This window comes from Melanotaenia boesemani, chromosome 12 (assembly GCF_017639745.1).
Source record: "Melanotaenia boesemani isolate fMelBoe1 chromosome 12, fMelBoe1.pri, whole genome shotgun sequence".
In the NCBI taxonomy this organism is placed as follows: Eukaryota; Metazoa; Chordata; class Actinopteri; order Atheriniformes; family Melanotaeniidae; genus Melanotaenia; species Melanotaenia boesemani.
Window position 1 is genome coordinate 8,354,376 of NC_055693.1, and position 19,719 is coordinate 8,374,094.

At 38.3% G+C, this 19,719-nt stretch overlaps 1 protein-coding gene across 5 annotated transcripts in view; it reads left to right on the top strand.

The window, feature by feature from the left end:
- The first annotated feature begins 1,943 nt into the window (after window positions 1–1,943).
- The window catches only part of plekhm3 (pleckstrin homology domain containing, family M, member 3), a 44,843-nt gene continuing 27,067 nt past the window's right edge, over window positions 1,944–19,719 (top strand). For 3 of the 5 annotated variants that reach the window (XM_042001282.1, XM_042001285.1, XM_042001286.1), the window contains exons 1-3: window positions 1,956–1,971; window positions 5,656–6,764; window positions 15,013–16,122. In XM_042001282.1, coding sequence (XP_041857216.1) covers window positions 6,242–6,764; window positions 15,013–16,122 — 1,633 coding nt within the window. In that variant the 5' untranslated portion in view covers window positions 1,956–1,971; window positions 5,656–6,241. Of the gene's footprint in view, window positions 1,986–5,382; window positions 5,434–5,655; window positions 6,765–15,012; window positions 16,123–19,719 lie in introns of those variants that run through there. The other 2 variants (XM_042001283.1, XM_042001284.1) reach the window with 2 other exon arrangements.

Consider the following 19,719-nt stretch of genomic DNA (forward strand, 5'->3'; position numbering starts at 1 on the left):
ACCCAGTTCTTCTTCAAACAAAGAGCAGAGTAATCCAGAGCACAATGATGATTATGATGGTATGTAAGTAAGAGTAAGAGTTTGGAGTTTGTTTGTTTTTAATTCTTGTGAAACCTGTCACAGCAACAAATCCTTTAGCTCAAAGATGGAAAAAATGCAATCCAACTGATATTTTGTTGATAAATCTTGATTTTTTCTTTTATTAAATTACCCACAATTCTATATTATAAGCAAAATAGAAGTTGCCTGAATGCAATTTGAAAGACACTAAGTAAAAGTTAAATAACTCAGACTCTATCCCAAATATAATTCATTTAACATTAAAACTGAAATTTAAACACTTTCTGAAACTCAACAATCATGAACACCTCGCAGTGCAATCAAACTCACTGTTGTTGAGTGATCACAATTTTCCTACAATGAAAAACACTGAGAAGAAGATGAAGAACATCAGTTTTAGTGCAGAAATCTGAATGAAACGGCTGGATCTTTCGCCCCAGCAGGTTATGGACACTTTCCAGTATGGTGCTCAAATAAACGATCTTGTCAGTTCTGTGAATATTGATTATGGCTTTGACTTTTGTCATTAAGTAATGATTATGAAACTAGATCCCTCAATTTCACTTAGTCAAGGAGCAAAAAACATACAGTGAGGAAAATAAGTATTTGAACACCCTGCTATTTTGCAAGTACTCCCACTTAGAAATCATGGAAGGGTCTGACATTTTCATCGTAGGTGCATGTCCACTGTAAGAGACATATACTAAAAAAAATCCTATAATCACAATGTATGATTTTTTAACAATTAATTTGTATGATACCCTTGTAAGTTGGAGAACTTTGCATCTCTACACAGCTATCAGTGATACTTCTTGAACTCCATTTATTCATGTTAAAATTATCTGTGAATAATTCAAATTTAATAAGTTAAAATGGGTTCATAGGCCTAAAACTGTTGAGATGTAGTCCAAATTCTTCCAAAATTGTGTTTGTTACATTTTAAGTAAAATAATAACAACATGCTGAAATAAATATCTGTGGTTCAGGATGGAAAATGTTTATGCATTAAAAGGTCCTTCATTGACTACATGTATTGATTCAGCCCCACTGTGAACACTAGTTGGAAGAGAATTGTGTGTTTCTGTGTGTTAGACTGACACTTTGGATTCTGGGTCAGCTTCAAGGAGCCCATTAGTAGCAAACTATTCTCCACCTCTGCTTTGTCCTCCTTTCTGCAGTCCTCTTCCCATCTTGGTCAGATTTGTCTGTGCAGACGTGTGTCACAACCCTTCTTTGTGAGACTAAGTAAATGTACAGCCTCCTGCAACCAGCAATGATATTGATCCCTTTGAGGCATTTTTAACCCATTTCATGTGAATAACATAATGGAACTATGCTGTGTGTAACAGAATTAGTTTGAAGCAGAACACACCAGTGAGAGACACAGTGGTTGTGGTAAACCCCAAAGGTTCATAAGGTTTTGTGAAATAGCTTTGATCTTTTTCTTTCTTTCTTTTTTGTGTAAAATAAAAAGTATAAATGAAAAAAGAAAAAAAATCCAACATTAAGGGTAAAGATTCCACAGTACATATTTAAAAATTAATACCATTATGTTTTATTCTAAATAATAATAATGGATAGAAATTATATTTAAATGCCATGAATCTGAGGATAATGATTTTTTTTTCCTTTCTCTTTTGTATTGTACAGGTTATGCAATGCAAATGCCAATTGTTTTGCACATATATTTACTTTTGGTTGATTTACAATGCAGAATTTAAAGCACACACATAGTTTTATTTATATATTTTTTAAAAATAATGGAATCCTATGTATTCTTCTGATTATAAGTTAAGCACGGAATAAATAAGTTACTCACATGGACCAATGAACGTTGCGCGGAACCTTTATTTCTTTTTCCAGTTACTTACCGAGCACTTTTACCCTAACGGACTCTGGAATGACATAATGGTAAACACAGTAAGGTGAGTTTGGATTTATGTTTTTTCTGTTGGAACGTGACACTACTTTCACTGTCAGACAGTACCAGTATAGCTTTACTAAAACGCGATGGTTCTAATTTGAGTGGGTGAAAAGACATATTTTTCATTTAAATGACATTGATCAAGGATGGAGAGCGGCTAACGTTAGCTATTAGCTAAGTAGCTCCATCTTTCATCCCATTCGCCGGGGATGCACACGGGCCTTTTTCGACCAGATTGCACAGAAAATAGTTGATTTTCTATGTTAGTTGTTATGTTAGTATATTTTAATAAAGAACACTTAGCTAGTGAACATTGTAAACAATTAAAGTGATCTGGGAAGCTGACCGTGGCTTCACCTCTGACAGTGTTTACTGCAGAGATGCTGACTGTGTGTTTATGGAGCAGGCTCAGAACCAAACACACAAACAGCTGTATTTAGGGTTGAAGCTGGTTATTTGTTATGACCTATGGCTGGTGGCCCCCTTAAACAAAGAGTAGAACCGTGAGGAAATCCGCCTTACAAATTAAAGCTGTTTATGGTTAGAAGTGAGGACTACTAAAGCGCTCCACAACTTTATGTAAACTAGTCATTTTAGTTGAAGATGTTTGTAATATTACTTAAGTTAGAATGATAAACAAGTTATGCAGATTGTTTCTTAGAATTGAAATAACTTAATAAAAGGATCAATAAGGTGTATCAACTCAGATAATACAAAGCAGGACACACACAACATAATTTAACTCATGTTTAAATAAATAAAATGATTCAATGTATAAGTAAATTTCCAGCAACCATAAAGTAAGAATTACTATTAAAATTGTTCTAATTCAGTCAAAACTGAAATGCACACAAGTCCACACACACAGATAATATAAATGATTATGGTGTTAATGTTTTTATGCAAAGAATATGTGTCTTCAGTATGTAGAAGTTTAAATTCAAGCCATTCATTCACATCATGTTAATTTTTTTTTAATGGAATCTCGCATTTACCCCACATAATCAAACTCATTTTAATTTAGTTTCAGCCTAAATATATAACAAGAATAGAGAATTAAAGATAAAACAACAAAACATATAAAATATTATGACAAATGTGGCATCTGCTTAAATAGTTTACTTTTTTTAAACCCTGATTTTTTTTTACAGCACATGTGTTCTTTAAAAAGAAAAATATCCCTGCCTTAGTTGAATTAAAAATGCTGTATTGTGAAACATAATAAAACGGATATAGTTTGAGCCAAATAATGCTGCTCAAAATTTAAAAATAGTTTCAGTGTTTTTTGCAGAAACACCAAACTGCTACCCACACATTAGATTTCTCCTTTACACAAGAAATCTATGTATATTTTAATAATAAAGAGCACACTGTTCAGACTGTATCTATTTAAATCCATTAAAAAAATAATAAAATAATAAAAAAAAAAAATTCACTCAGTAGATCTATGGAGTCTTTGCAGAATGGACAGTGTACACATGCTGTACATTTGAGCATTTATTTTGTGTGCAGTGGCGCCTGAGAAGAGCTGATCAAGGTGTAAAAAATACTTTGCAAAAACTGCAGTATTATGTTTCCAGCCCATTACGGATTAAAACTGAGGCTGACTGGATGATGATATCCATATCAATGTTTTGGATATGTCTGCTATATTGATGAAAGAGAGGAACGCAAACTACAGTCAACACAAAGTACATTGTAACTCCTATATTTACACCTGGGCTTTGTTGGACTTTATCTCCATTTTGTTGTAGCTGAGAGAGAAAAATTTCTCTGATGTCTTGATAATTTTAGTGCTGAAGGAAAACCTAATTCTGCAAGACTTGAGGATGCTTATTTTATAAATGTAAATGTTTTTTCTTCACTGCTGCCTCCCAGTCACATTTGAACAAAAACAGTCTCTTCTTGCTTTAGTCTTGAGTCTTATTTCTTCACGGATCAAATGTGTGCTCTCTCTTGGCTGTTATTCTGAGTTGGCAGTGTGTGCTTGACAGCATGTGTGAGTCTACAAGAGTTTAGAGGGAAGCTTGATTAGTAACTCATGACGATGCACCATTGGGTCAGTGCTGTATCCGCAAGCAGATGATGTCATGCGGAAGATGGTGGTGTGAGATCATGGCAGCTGGTGAAATGAAAGTGGAATATAAACCGGTTAGGACGAGTCATCCCCTATAAAGTGAATGTTTCCCCAACTAATATGTTCTATAAAAAAAGTAATGCTGTTGTCTTAAAAATGAGTGACTATTTATTTATTTATTTATTTATTTATTTATTTATTTATTGTAGTTCTCATTTGTGTTCTACCATGCAGTTTCCATGACAGCTATATTTGAAATTGATGCTTGTTCTATGAAATTGTAAAAAAAATAAAGAAAAGATAAACATAAAAAGTTAGATTTTAAGCATTTTCTGTGTAATGTTGGTGTTATTTATCTGCACTTAATTTCCTTGTTGCTTTGCTTTGGTTTTGATATTGTGTGCATAATTAACACTATGATAACGTAGCTGCATGAGACAACAGTCATTCCAAGCAGGTTGTGTCTTGATTAGAATGACAACATACCATTACGTCATTTAATATGTTCAGGTTGTTATGGCAAATAAGTTGCTATTGGGAGATTCCAACTGTGGATTTTCATGCTCTTGAAGAAGGTGACTTACAGCGCTGTCACACAGACATTGCTTTGGTTTTGGTTCCAGCTCAGATCTGCAGTCTCACACCCTTGGTGCTTTTTGGTGAACTGGCCTACATTCACACAAGTTTAACCAGAACCTAAGTGGGAGGATTTTACTCTGCAGAAGTAAACATAAACAGCTGGAAAATTTGATCATAGAAGTTGATGGTTGATGTCGGTTATAGTCCATGAAGTGGTATGACATGAAGACTGATCCTCGTCTTATGGTTTTTGCTGTGAAATGACATTCTTGTGGGGGAAAAAACTACCATAAAAAGAATATTTTAAGTAAATATCAACAGGGCTTAAAATTTCCTAACATAAATCATAAAAGAAGTCAGTCAAAAAAAAAAAAAAAATCACCATGAAAAACACAATAGTGTCGTCTTATAACTTTAACAAATTCTCACAAATAGAGTTTAGTCATTTTTTTTAGGTTGCCATTACAAAAGGGAATGCAGCACAAGGCCGTTCAATAATTCATATGTGGGACAAAGTAAAAGAGACTGAGCAGTGAAGGAGAGGAAAATCAATGAAAGCGAGACAGCACTAATGAGAAAGAAAGTAGTGTTTAGATACAGTCGATGGAGTGGAGGGGATCAGAACAGATGGGCGGTCAGGCAGATGGATGGGAACCCCACCCAGGCCTGGTTGCTGCTCAGCCCAGTGATAAGCAGCTGAAGGGGAAGTGGAGCATTATTTCATCAAGACAGAGAGAGAGGATGATCATTTCTGTTTGGTGAGGAGGAATCTGCCAAGCTCAGCATGTTGAAGGTACTGTTGTTAGGTAGGTAGTTTGAAGTAAAAGTTCAGTCATCTTTTAACTTTTATCTCAATTGAGTCTGATTAAATTAGCAAAAGCACCAGGAATGAGAGGCGGTTTTGAGTAGAGATGAATCACAGTAATCTTACAGTCAGCTGTGATACTGTTATTGCTGTTTGCTTGGCATGCTTCCTCTTTACAATTTCCTCTTTTTCTCCTCTTCTTTCTTACAGTGAAGCCAAAAACAGCCTTCGTCTGATGATCTTACAAATGCCTGATTTGGCCAGAAGAAGTCGTATGACAAAGTAGTCAGTTCATTTCTAACTTCAGCTCCTGAACAGTTTAAACTAAGCAAAATTTTGTTGCTTTGTCTTACCCAGAATGAGTGTATCTGGTGTTGCGCTTTAGTTTTCAACCCAGATTGGATTGTGTTTTGGGTCCCAGCCGTCCTCAGTCCTGTTGAGCTCTGGCATGAAGACTTTGCTGCTTCACAACCGAGAAAAAGCAGATTTTCCCTCCAAGAGCTTGATGAACCTTACTGACAAGGAAGACTCTAACACTAGATGAAGACCTGAGGTGGAGAACAAGACTTGGCTGAGGATAACTACTTGTCAATTTTGTGGATTTCCTTTTCTTTCCTTTTCTTTTTTTTTTTTTTTTAGCTTGCCAGCATAGCTAAAAGACTTGCATTTCTCCAAATAGCTGCTAGTTTTGCTTATCAGACATGTGAAAGCTGCTAACCTGTATTTTGTATTCATTTTGGAAAACTGAGCCGTTGTAAGATATCTGGCTCAGGGGAACGCCCATCCTGGTACAGCCATGGAGGGTCTTGAGCAGCTTGATGTGGTGGGTGATATCAGCCCAGCTCTGGAGGCCACAGAGGACTTCATCCACTGTGTTGATAGGATGCAAGGCCAAGGTTCAAGCCAAACTCAAACAAGCAACCACCAGCCTCCCAGGCAGCCAAAGCAGCTGCCGGACGTGTCCAGTGCTGCGTTGGGGAAGCTGAGCTCCAGCGGTGTGTGGGGGCTGCTGGCTGGAGAGCAGCCAGAGGTGGGGCCCCTTGGCCTGGCCTGGGCTGACAACTTCAGTGTGCTGGGACTGGGGGTGGGCTTGAGGCACGGCAAGAGAAGCAGAGCGCGCTCCACCAACGACCTGGCGGCCCATTCAAAAGAGTGCACCAACAACACCGGCAGCAACTCATCCAACACTGTTTTCAAAAAGGGACACAATCGGTCCAGATCAGACGTTAACTACCGTCCGTCTGCCTACACGGACAACGGGCTGCCCGCGGTGGACTCCAACACGCTGAAAAACATGATCCTCAACCACCAGCAAGAAGGTGAGTCCACATACAAAAAACAGTGTGTGGTGGTGTGTAATCTGGATCGATTCATGATTAAATCGAAAAGATTGAACTCTTAGTCTTTTAGTGAGCCTGTTAGCTTGTTAAAACATTTCCAACTAAAGAAATCTCATCAATTTCAGGGCAAAGTTGATCAGACACAACAAGAGCACACCAGATTAGTATCGCTCAATGCCACCATTGGTTGATGATGTTATCCTATTTACCAATAGACTGATTCCAGTCAACAATATGAATATTGATCGATTCAGACGATCTATCTATCTATCTGTCTGTCTGTCTGTCTGTCTGTCTGTCTGTCTGTCTGTCTGTCTGTTTGTCTGTCTGTCTGTCTGTCTGTTGCTAGCCTAACTATCAAGACACAATTAAATAATCAGCCTTTTTTCTCCTTTTTGTTTTAGTTGACCCTTTTTAACAGCATCAAAATTAAAGGTTTTTTTCTGATTTTTTTGTCTCATGCTCATCATTCATCTTCTCAAGCATCTAATTGGTTGGGTACTTAAAGTGTTCACTTATCATCTAATTTATTCTTGACCCTGACATGTGTTTGCAATCAGTGTTTTTCATACCCTCCACCATTTATCTGTAAAATTTTGTTTCTTTGTGTGCTTCCTCAGCTGGGTGAATTGACCCTTTTATCACGTTGAATCTGCCTAATTTGTACCACGCAGAGTTGCTTTGACTCATTGAAAATGATGTCATGCCCTCTGGTGACCAAATCATTGAACCTGAAGTATTCTTAATTTTAGCCAGAAGGCCAGCCCTTACCTGTAAGAGGCATATGCACCTCCCTGTCCCCTTCCTCCTCCTCCTCCTCCTCCTCTGCTCTGATCAACTGTCCATTCAGCGAAAAGCTTTCTCTTTCTTTAAGAGGCTTTTGGAGGAATGAAGTCCTGGACTATTTGTGCTGCAGATTGGGGCGTGTGCTGTCCTTAGCTTGAAGCATCCTCAGAGAAAGCAATAATGATAGAAGATGATGATAACTTAAAATGACACAGCTGTGCTGTGACGGTCCGTATTCAGGCAGAGAGCCCAACAAACACACGCACTCACACTCTCTCTCAAACACACACAAACAGTGCATTTGTTTATGTGTTTTGGCTATCTGAAGGCCTAAGGCGATCCTAAGGGATCCTGAAGGATAATAGCCTGTAATCCTGTCAGCAAATGGACTCAAATGAGGCGAGAGAAGAGGCAACCCAATTACCCGGCCCCTGATACGGGCAGGATTATTTAGTATTAGCATATGTGTGAAAAGACATCGGGCTGTTTAGTTTGGCTTGATGTGAACTGAAAGAAGAGAAGTAGGAAAGGGACGGTAATAAGCAGAAGGCAAAGTGATTTGCCTCTGCCTCGTTACGTCTCTTTATTCACATAAATGACAAAAAGGGGGCCTGTTTGCCTTTCCATTAGTGGCAGCTGGGGATGTTTAAATGGTAATTGGAAAGGTAATCTCTGTATTATAGAGAAAGGTATACATATACAGTATGTATGCAACTAGATGAAGCTGTAATATTTTGTGTTCCTACTTTTCTCTAAAAGCTGTGTTGATCAGAGAAGAGGGTTCTCGTTTGTGTCATTTTTCATTCAAATCTGATATATAAAAGCTAAACATTTAGATTGATTGGGGAAAAAATTTAATTAGAGCCACAAATTAAAGTCACAAGAAGACATGAAGAAGTAAACATAAAATAAGCAGCCACTAAAAAAGTTGAAAAATCTGACAGGTTTGTCAGATTTTTCACATGTCAGGAATTGTTATTGGTAATTTTAACAATCTCAAGTAGGGCTGGGCAATATCTCGAGATTTTCAAATACATCGAGACTTTATCTGACGCGATATAGAAGGAGGGAATATAGTTTATATCGAGATAGCTTGTTTAGAGTTAAAAGCATCTTTTCTTTTGCATTTTGCACAGCTGTACTTTTGTTATGGTCATTGAAAAGCATTAATTTTGTTTTAGGAGCCTTTAATTTAATATAAAGCTACTTTATTCTCAAGTGTAACAACGTCCAGAGTTAGTCATTCTGTGGCATAAATAAGCGATCTTCTATCTTAATAGGCTTTCATACAAAAAGAACAGAATACTTTCTTTTCGCGGTCTTTTACTTCTGTTTTGTTGAGCAATCTGAATCACCTGCATAAATAGCCAATATTTTGATTTTATCATCCTAATGAGAAAAACCTGCACTGCAATATTTAGTTTCGTTTCAACATGACATTTGATGTGAAAGTTTAAAAAAAAAACAACAAAAAATAAGAATTAGACAGTGAGAATGATTGTAGATCTATTTTTGCATCAAACAGTAGCAGTAAAAATAAGGAGTAATCCAAAATAAGTTTGGAGGGGGAAACCATGTAGATTAAGTCCAGGCTAGCAACATGAGCAACATATGATGGTTGATTTTGATTTTTTTTTTTAGTTATCTGACTTTGAACTCTAAGCATTGTGGTACTAATGTAAATTATAAAAAAAGTAGCCACTTAAAAATCTTGTCCTCCTTTCTTGTGTTCGGCACCAAAACAGATTTGCTGTCAAATTTATTTCTAGTTTATTTACCTTGCTTGACATTGTGGAGTGTGATCATTATGTAGGACTGAACAATTAATAGTTTCTTAATCAAAATTGCAATTTAAAAAGTTAATTCATTATCTGCTTATTCTAATTCATGGCCACGGAGGGCTGGAGCCTATCCCAGCTATTAGCAGGCAGGAGGCAGGGTACAGCAAGGCCACTGTTCAAACCCCTCCCTAGCCAAGGCTCAAACTAGTGACCTTCTTGCTGTGAGGCCACGGTGCTAACCACCACCACCACCACAATTTAAAAAGTTGCAATCAGTAAATTGCAAAGTAGTATGAGTACTTCTCATGTTACGCAGCACCTGATCCAGGTTTCAGACCTGCAGCATCCCCGGTTTTACAAATCCACTCACTTCAGCCATAATTCCTGACATCTTTCTTTTAAACATCATTTAAACATCGTGTGACAGCTACACTCAGCTGTGAAGTCATGTTGCATTTTCCAATCTCATCGTGGACTAATTTTCCATAAATGACTGAAAAGCTGTGATTAAAAAAAAAAAAAAAAAAAAAAACGAACAAAAAAATCCCACCCTGACAGAAAACAGTTCAACCTCTGAAATGTCCTGATGAAATGAATAAAGACAGTTTTTGTATTTGTAATTTTTTACTTTATTAATTCCGAATGGGATCTGCATTTTACCCATCTCTAGTAGATTTACTAGAGAGCAGTAGGCTGCCATATTTTGGCGCCTAGGGATCAGCTGGGGGTTAAGGGCCTTGTTCAAGGGCCCACAGTGTTTCACCTCTATGTTTCCAGACAAGGACTTGAACCAGACCCAAGGCCATTTCTGTAACCACTATGCTACCACTGCCCCCATACTTAGTGGAGCAGCTCTAAATATTCTTAAAGCTCAGAACTCAGATAACATGTTGACATTATAAAACCTACAAAAAAGATTGAATCCATTTTAAGCCATAATTCGACTCAGAAATTACTACATTGATGGTGGATTCAGATTTTTTACCTGTGTGTCTGTGATGGAAATAAAGTTCTCAACATAACAAATGTTTCCATCTTCACCTCCCTGGAAGAATTTACAAAACAGGCGTCTGAAGCCACATATTTTCCAACATATGGTCTCTGCCATTTGGAATGTGTGTGGATGCACATGTATGTGTGTGCACATTGTGATGAAACTGCTGTGTGCAATACAGAAAGCATGTAGAGAGAAATGATGCGATGTGCTATAAATAAGATGAATAAGGATAAAGTATAAAGGTGTTGTAGAGGAAATGTACCTTTCAGGCTGCAGTGTTTTGGCTACAGGTTGCATCCTGCAGTTGGTAACAGAAGCTGTTCATATCTCAACTTTGCATCCTTGTTAGAATATAGAGCGGTTCTTATTTTTATTTTAATTTTTAGAACATATAATGGCAAACCACATCAGGGAAATCGCAGTTAGATTTAGTTTTTTTTCTTCTCAAAATCGTTCAGGCCTACCTTTACGCCTATATGTCCATGTCCCAGACACTAGCAACGTTTACATGGAGCACTTTTAATCCAATCAGGATAAAATGTGTTATATAAACACCTCAGCTTATCAGATCGGCATCAATCAGGCAGCTGCAGAACTGGACTGTGGCAGATAAGTTCTTGTTGGTTATTCTGGACGACTAATTTTATCACCTCATTAAAAGGAGCATCAGTAAAGCAGAACTGCCAGTAATAGAAAAAGTTAATTGTTGCTCATATTCCTGCAGGAGAAAATCAACCTCTGATCAGATTGATTTAACCAGATAGAATATTTATGTAAAGCACATGGGTCTCAACTTTGTTGCTAAAAACAAATGTCTCGCTTGGCCAGGCAGGCGTTTCTCTAATACCTGCTCAATTTTGTGAGACTCTGTGGACACTTAGAGAAATGTCAAAGGTAGAACAGAACTAATTTAGATCATTTTGTACAATTTTGGTCAGACTAACCAGCTTCGGTGCATTTTTTAAAGCTAAGTTTTGTTTTTGTTTTTTTTTCTAGCATCATGTAAACCTGCTGATTGATGCTGGTTTAATATTCAGGAAGCAAGAAGTCTGTTAGATTGTAAAACAACTTGATTTATTAAGTAGAAGTTTGCACTGCAATACAATTGAGGAGCGGAGAGTTAGTTACTAACACAAGGAATGAAGTATTAATTATGGTTCAACGCTTGCATGTGTATATTAGACGTTTACTCACCAGGTAGACGTGAAGGCTAATTTGAACAAGCAGCCTTCCTCGCCACAACGCCTAATTCTCATCTCAACCCTACCAAGCGTGAAGACTGCCAATCAGCTGGAGCTGATTCCAGTTAAGCTTATTTGCATATTCATTTGTTCCTTTAGCAAAAGGTTTTTTAACATGCATAGTGCGTGACCTGCGTTGACACTGTGTGTGCTGCGGTTTCGATAAGATTGATGAGACAATGGACTCGCCACCCTTAAATTAACCAGAGCTGTGACTGATTTTAACTTTTCCTTTTTTTTCCAGGTGAGTGATGGAGCACATTAAAGAAACAAAATGCAATAGATGCCAATTAGGTTGTGTACGGTTGGGTGTCGCAATTAAGTCAGTGTGTCAGATTGGTTTAGAGGTTCATTACAAGTTGATTGTTATTCATTTTGAACAGACCCAGCTGTCCAGTAAGCACTTTCTTTAGGATTTGCAGGTTAAAATGAATTCATTTTAAGTCTTAAAGTGGGTTTTAAATATATCCTAAGAAAGTTTCAAGGTTTTTTTAAGCATACTGTATAGGTAATATTGCTACAGTATTATCACTAAGGCCTGGTGCACACATAAGTTTCTTTTTAATCAGATGATCTTTTTTTATCAGTTCAAGACCCCAAACATGAAGATAAAAAAAATCTGGCATTTAACAGTATTGATCAAACTTTGGTGGTGTGCTGTGATAATCTCATCACAGAACAACACACACATAATGATGCTGTCCCACAACCGATCTAGAATCTAGTCCTTCGAGCCAGAAATCTCGCGTGACCAAACGTGATCTAACAAAAACAAAGAAGAAGAACCATAGCAACAACTGGAAAAAAACTGAAGAAGAAGAAACATAGCAACAACCAGAAAACACAACACACAACATGGAAGAGGATATACAAGACGAGGGAATGATGGTGGTCTTGGGACTATTGTTAATGGAAAAAGCCAGAACTGAAAAAAACCCCACCAGACTGGAGACAGCGTGAATATGGACTATCCTTCCTTGTTCCCCAGTCAATTCGCTCTGATTGGCTACATTTCGTTCCACGTCATGATCCAGAGTCACAATTCAGGAGTCGTCGGCTTTCCACACATGTCAAAAGTTTTTGGTCGTCAATATTGATCATGTTTAATACTTCCGATTGTCGGCCACAGCCCAACAATATTATCCTATTATCGGGACAAATTCCCTCTTAAAACACCTCAGACAAAATAATAATTTTATAGGAAAATCCTATAAGACTCAAGATAATGGGGCGTTTGCTGTCTTTGGTCAGGAAGGGGCAAAAACAGGACAAAAACAGCCCGATAATCTTTATGTGTGTACCAGGCCTTAATCTTTTCTAGTTGTGTCTTTAGATCTAAAGGTTCTCTTTTTTGTTTCTATTTTATCGCATACCGTGTAGAGTTTGTTGGTTGACATTGTGTAGCAGGTGGTTCTTTGTTCCTTTTTAGTGGGGAAATTGTGGGTTGAGGCTTTCAGCAAATATAAAATCTGTATTGGTCCTCGCCTGTTGAGCAACCTTACTGCTGGGAGTGTAAATATCTTTAAGGGCAAACTTAAGACTTACCTTCTTAGTAAAGCTTTTAATTAAATATCATTTTGCATTCATAATTGGTATTTTACTTACATTAAAAATCTTCACATTATTAATTAACTTGTTTTATTAGATAGAGCATTTTATTCCATTTTCAGTAGTGGTACCATTTCCTTTCCATCTTTCTAGTGTCTTGTCTTATTATTTTTATATTAATACTATTTATACATTTTTATTTTGTAATTATGCCTTTGTCAGCTTAATATCTGTTATTGTTATTTAAATTTCCCAATGCAGTTGTTGAGGGTTAGGACAGCGCTGGTAGAGAGCATAATTTTATCTACATGTATGTGCGTGTGGTTTTATGTGTGTGTGGGTATTTGTCATGTATGTGTATATATGTGTGAGTTGTTTGTGGTCTTGGGGACTTGATGGGTTGTTGTTTTTAATGTAAAGCACTTTGTATTGCAAATTATTTTGTACAAAAATGCTTTATAAATAAAGTTTGATTGACTGGTCCAGTATTTTGAAATGTAATATGTGGAACATGAGCAGAGGAAGAATCTATTCAACTTTGATGCAGATTGAGACGACTTTTCTCAAAACTACAATAAAAAGAAACAGATAAGATAAGAAATACTTTATTCCTTTGGAGGTAAACTTCACCTTGGATCAAAAACTGCCTGATTTTCTTCTTTTACTCATTTTTGTTTTCAATAATTAAAGAGTGATCATTTCTAATAAAACAACCATTTCGGAATTTGCTTTGGCATAAGATCCACTGTACTCCCTCCTGTCAGCTGATATAAAAGTTTCTACACAGGTCACTGACTGTCCGTATTAAACCTCAAACAAGCCTGTTTTTACACTTCAAACAATATATGTCTCATAGATTTGCCCATCTCTCCCTAAAAGATGATACAATGCACATCTAGACACAAGGCAGTAATACCCAATTCAGGGATGATTACTGTTAACACAACTGTTTGGTGTGACTCACTCAGATTCCACTCGGACATTTCTTTATAAATGTTTATTATACTTTGTAAAAGGCATTTTTAATAACTGTGGCAAATGATAGTTAAATTAGTGGAGGCATTTTATTAAATGCCAGATAATTGATATTTTATAAACAGGAAGACAATCATTTTTTCTTTGACATCCAAATGATAAATGCCTTTTTGTAGTTTACCACAGTGTACAGGTATTCGGTATCATGTTTAAAAGAAGTCATTCTTGTTTTAAATTTGTAAATCTTTAGCACTAAATTGAATAATTAATTAAAATTCTGGGATTCGGCTTGACACCTTACTTGTGAGTGTTTAAAGACTTTATTTCATTGTTACTTCCTTCTTCTAAGATCCAAATGGCTTCCAGACATTACACTTGATGGTGCATTGTAATATGCATCTTCATTGGTTGTCAGACATTTTTTTTTGTTTACCTCACAACCCATGATAAGTTCATGTTTTCAATTCTAAAGCCAAGCGGGGAGTCTGGTAGGTTTGTTTAAATGGAGTGCCAGTACTGCTCACTCTGCATGTACTGGTGTAAACTGATGTGCATTTAATCAATTTTCTTTTGTCTGTGTAGGATCTGCATTAAAACCTTATTGGACCAGATTTTAATAGAATCAGGCCAGTTGGTTTCCATTCAGTCCAGGGATCTAGTGATGTAGTTACATCCTAATACAATACAATTGGTTGTATCAGTAACTCTTTACATCTAGAATTCAATTACAGTGAGATGCTAAAGGTGGTTAAAAGTTTTCATGCACAATAAAACATGTTATTTGTGCCCACAGAGACTGTAAGTGGCCAGTTTGTGGGAAGGAGTTCTTCTAGCAGCTGATGCAACCACTCATACATGAATCATCTACTTCTTATTTCTCTTTTTCTGTCTCTGTCCAGCTGAAAAAAGCAGCAGTAGCAGTGTGGTGAAGCAGGGTGAGATGGAGCAGCGCGAGTGGCCTCGGGGCCGTTGGGCGCCCTGCTACATCGAGTTGACGCCTTGCGAGCTCCGGCTGTACACTCTGGACAGCAGTGCCAACCGTCAGCTGGGCACCGCCTACTCGCTGTCACACTGCCAGAGCGTCATCTCACCAGCACCCTGCAGCCAGTCCAGTCAGATCAGCCAGCCTGTAGACCAACGCACACTCCAGGCTGTGTTCTTCAACAGCACACGTCTCCAGCTGAGAGCATCCAACCAATGGGAAGCCATGGAGTGGAGACGGCTGATGTGGGAGAAGGTGCAGGCGACCAGACCTGTGAGACAGGAAAGCCGTCAGCATAAGAGCGAAGTGGAAAACCAACAGATGGCCAAATTTCCTGCGCCCATGTCGCCTTCCTCATCGCCTTCTCCATCTGGGCTTGACACCAGACCTGATGGCGACAGTGACACCCCTACATCAGCGGAGGCCACGCTCTCTCTTCAGTCTAGTACTGGTGTCCTGAGCAGACCCACCACCTTACCTCTGTTCACTCAGCGCTGTCAGGATGTCCTCAAAGCGGGTCTACTTCACCAGCTGATGGATCAGAACAAGTGGCGAGCCTTTACCTTTGTCCTGACCAGATCTGCTCTCCAGGCCTTCCCAACTGAAGGTTGCAGTTCTGTGTCTCAGCCTGTCCTCCAGTACTCCCTTGCATCCTGCTTAGCTGTACAACATGATCAGGACCTGGGGAACAGAGAGCCGTGGAACGATAACGGTGAAATTTTCCAGGCAGTTTTCCCCAAAATGATACTCAAACTTCGGGCAGACGATCGGCTGAAGGCTCAGGAATGGGTGGAGGTTCTGCGTGAGGCAGCAGGAGCACAGAGGCCTGGACAAGAAGAAGGGAAAGAACCAGGTGAAGGACCTCCAGGCCTTCAGGGAGTTCTGATCAGATCTAAACCGTCCAGGGACAGGAGGCAAAGGGAGGCCCAGAGAGCCAAGCGACAATCAGTCACCACCAGTTTCCTCAGTATTCTGACCTGCCTGGCTGTGGAGAAAGGGCTCACAGCTCAGAGCTTCAGGTGTGCAGGTGAGTAGCTTATGCAAACACATGCAGTCTCACAGGTTGTTGCTTAGATATGAGGAACTGCTCATGTTTTTCTTTATTTTCCTTTTTCCTATCCGTCTTGAGCACTGGAAAGCTCATGATTAATCAACATTAGTGTTCCAGCTGGAAAATAATGACATCAAAGTTCCTCCTGATGGGATTCAGTCAGACCATTTAAAGCTTAAAAATGGCAATAAAAGCCTTAAAATCAATTCTTTATTGAACAGGAAGCCAGCCGAGTGAGGGCAACACTGGTATTATATGATCATGTTTTTTTCTTCCGGTTAAAGGACAAGCAGCTAAATATTTTTAGTCCTACACGTAACTCTTGTGTTACTTTGAGTGCTGTACAGTCTAATTTTGGGTTGAACTTGCTGGAAAGTCCACTCCTGGGGAGACTGGCAGCTGTCTTGACTGTTTCTCACTTGAATAATCTCTGACCATTAAAAGATAAATGTTTGGAAATGACCTCATAACCCTTTCCAGATTAATGGGCTGTGACAGTTGTTTCTCTAAAATAATTTCTGATGTCATTCTTCCTTGACACCATGTTAACACACCTGAATGTTTAAGAACAGTAAAGTGCCAAAACTTCTGCTTTCATAGAGCTAAACACTGGTGATCATCAGTTAAGTGTATTTGATTAGCAGCATCTAGCTGCTTCTATTCTACCTGTTTCTGTCACTTTATTGGTTGTTTTCTTACACCCTATTAGTCTTCCAACCAGACCTTTGGACAACCCCATAAATAGTAGGCGGTGCTTTTACTCTCCCTGGGAGTGAAATGTAGGTTTCCTCTCACTCTCCATTAGGAGGGCTTTGAATAATCACAGCTCACCTCCCTTTTTATTTGTAACAACTGGCTTATTAATGCAGGACTGTTTGAAAGGGCAGCTGAAACAGGAGCAAGAACTGAGGCTGTCTGGGGGCAACTGATGATAATTGGTGGGCTTAAAGCACCAGCGGAGAGGAAAAATGGATGAATGAATGATTGAGAGCGAGTGAAAGCAGCCTGGGGATGCTACAGTGGTCAGCTGGAAGCATAGTTTTTTTTTGTTTGTTTTTTTTTTTTTTTTGGGAGGGTTTCAGAGTAGAGCTGGATGGACGGGACAGCTGGATACATCCATTTTCTATACAGAGCACACCTCTGTTCAATCACTGCATTTCTTTCCCTCCTGTCCTCCTTTTCTTTCTTTTTTTCCTTTCACCAGTTCATTCATGCTCGCAGCCTTTTTCCTCTTTATGTCTCCTGTTCTCCTGCTGCCCCCCTCATTTATTTGACAGTATCCCTTCTTAGCTTCCTGCAGTGTTAGTTAGCGGCCTCTGAAAGTTTTTCACAAGGTTTTGTAGAGGTTTAATGGCTTCCCATAGGTTTATAGTTGTTTTACTTTCACTTTTATATGTGGAAATCAATCTTAACGTTTGTCTCATCTCCATTAAGATAAGAATTTTTAAATGTTTCTCCTACTTTACTTTTTTTCTTCACAATCTCCCTTTCCTTTCACCTTGAATAGTATTTTTTTAGTTTTTTTATTTAATTTTTTTTTTTTATAAAAATTAAACAATGCCTGCCTAAGTATTTTGTTTATTTGTCAGGACACATTTTGCTTTTATTTGTTTGAAAAGTATTGAGTTTAAAAAAAAAAAAAAGGAAAAAAAAGCTTTGAGCTCTTTGCCTATTTGTTTAGGCCTCTGGTCAAAGAACGCATACCCATATTGAAATGAGTACATCTCCACAACCACAAGGTCTATTTGAATACTTTTGAAGTCATAGTAAAGGGAACACAAAGCAATGATAAGACCACGAGTTTCCTAACTTGTATTTCCATCGTTGAAAGTGTAAGTACAGATACAAACAAACTCTACAAGTAAGGATCCATTCTACAAGCATGGAAATACAAGTTGGGAAATACAAGCCTCAAAGTACAACTAAATTTTACAAATCAAAAAGTACATACGAATTTACATAAATACGTCACTTCTAAACTTTACTCTTATTTTCTGACTTAAACTTATCTGTACTTGCAGATTTGGTTTGTACCTGTATTTGTTGTCATGGTTTCAAATATGGAGATACAAGTTACAAAACTGGAGATTATAAAACTCATGTCACTATCACAGCTCCATAAGACAACACTTGTGAGATTTGTTTTAATGTTTAAATATCAATTTATCTGTTACTGGTGAAGAATAAATTAAAATGACACAAAACACAAATGACAAAACGCTTCAGACTCACTTAAGAAAAATATAAAAAAGCCATTTTCAGGATGAATTTAAAATCATATTACAATATGTAAACATTATCCCTGCAAAGGCCAACTGATAACGTTGAACAAAATGAGAGGTTTTAGTGCAGACAGTTCAGGCGAGGTCTCCAAAATGGCCATTTTGGCACGTTAGCACAGTTTGGCACCAACTTTTCTCAGGGGTCCCGAAATGTTCCAGCTTCACTTTTTAACTTGACACGAGAACTGCATTTTTATTGTATAAATTACACTATAAAATTTTTTGTCTAATTTTGATGAGCATTTTCAGAAACTTTGATCATTTTGAAAAGTTTAGACAAACAGAAAGATCAGTTGATGTAGTCATTAAAACTTCAGAAGCTTAGTTAATCAGAAACATTTATTCCTCCCTTTTTTTCTTTTAGGGAAATCGGATCATTTAAAGGAGACACTACTTAAAGCAAGATCTCTTGATGGTTGCGATTGCAGTCCCACATGCTTTCCATGCATCTATAGTTTCCGCTGCTATTTCTTTGAACATGTTTCAAGTCCTTCCTTTGCATATGCATACGCCACCTCCAGCCATGTACATATTGAGTGATTGGTTATTTAACATTAAAATGCAAAATATATGCACCTAATTACATATGGGAACAGCTGCATTTTAGATTCCTTTTGAAGGAAATGGTGTTCGTTTGAAGACCGACTCCCCATCGCCCCATAATCTCTCCCCACACAGACACACACACACACACACACACACACTTGTATGGGCACATTGCGCAGTGTGTCCCCAGGGTTGGTGGCCCCTGTTGTTGCATTGGAGCACGTTCTCAGGCCCCTGATGGACCATGTGAGTCTATTGGGTGAGGTGGGGGAGGGTAGTGTGGTTTTGGTGAAGTGGGATTCAGAAGTTATGAGGGAACTGAAGATATAAGAGGTGGATTCACATCAAAAGATGGACAGTTTCTTTCCAACACACACACACACACACACCTTCTTACTCATACCACTCCCTATTTGTTCACATTTTCATTTGAGTGTTTGGTCTGTGTGAATGAGAAACATCAAAGCTCAAGCTTCTCTTGTCTTTTCAGTTTTAATTCGCACATGTACATGACACACACACACACACACAGAGCAGAGTCCTGTCAGAGGTGTGGTGGTTTGAACCAGCGGCGGGCAGATGAAAGCGTGAGTCCTCTTTTTTTTTGCCCCTGATGTCATCTCTCTCTCGCCGCCTGTATCCCTATGCCTCTCTCTCTCAGTGTGAGCGGGTCAAAGTGACCCTCTCTCACTACAGAGAGCCGCGGTACAATCGGTGGACCTTTGAGCTAGGTTTGAATTCCCAT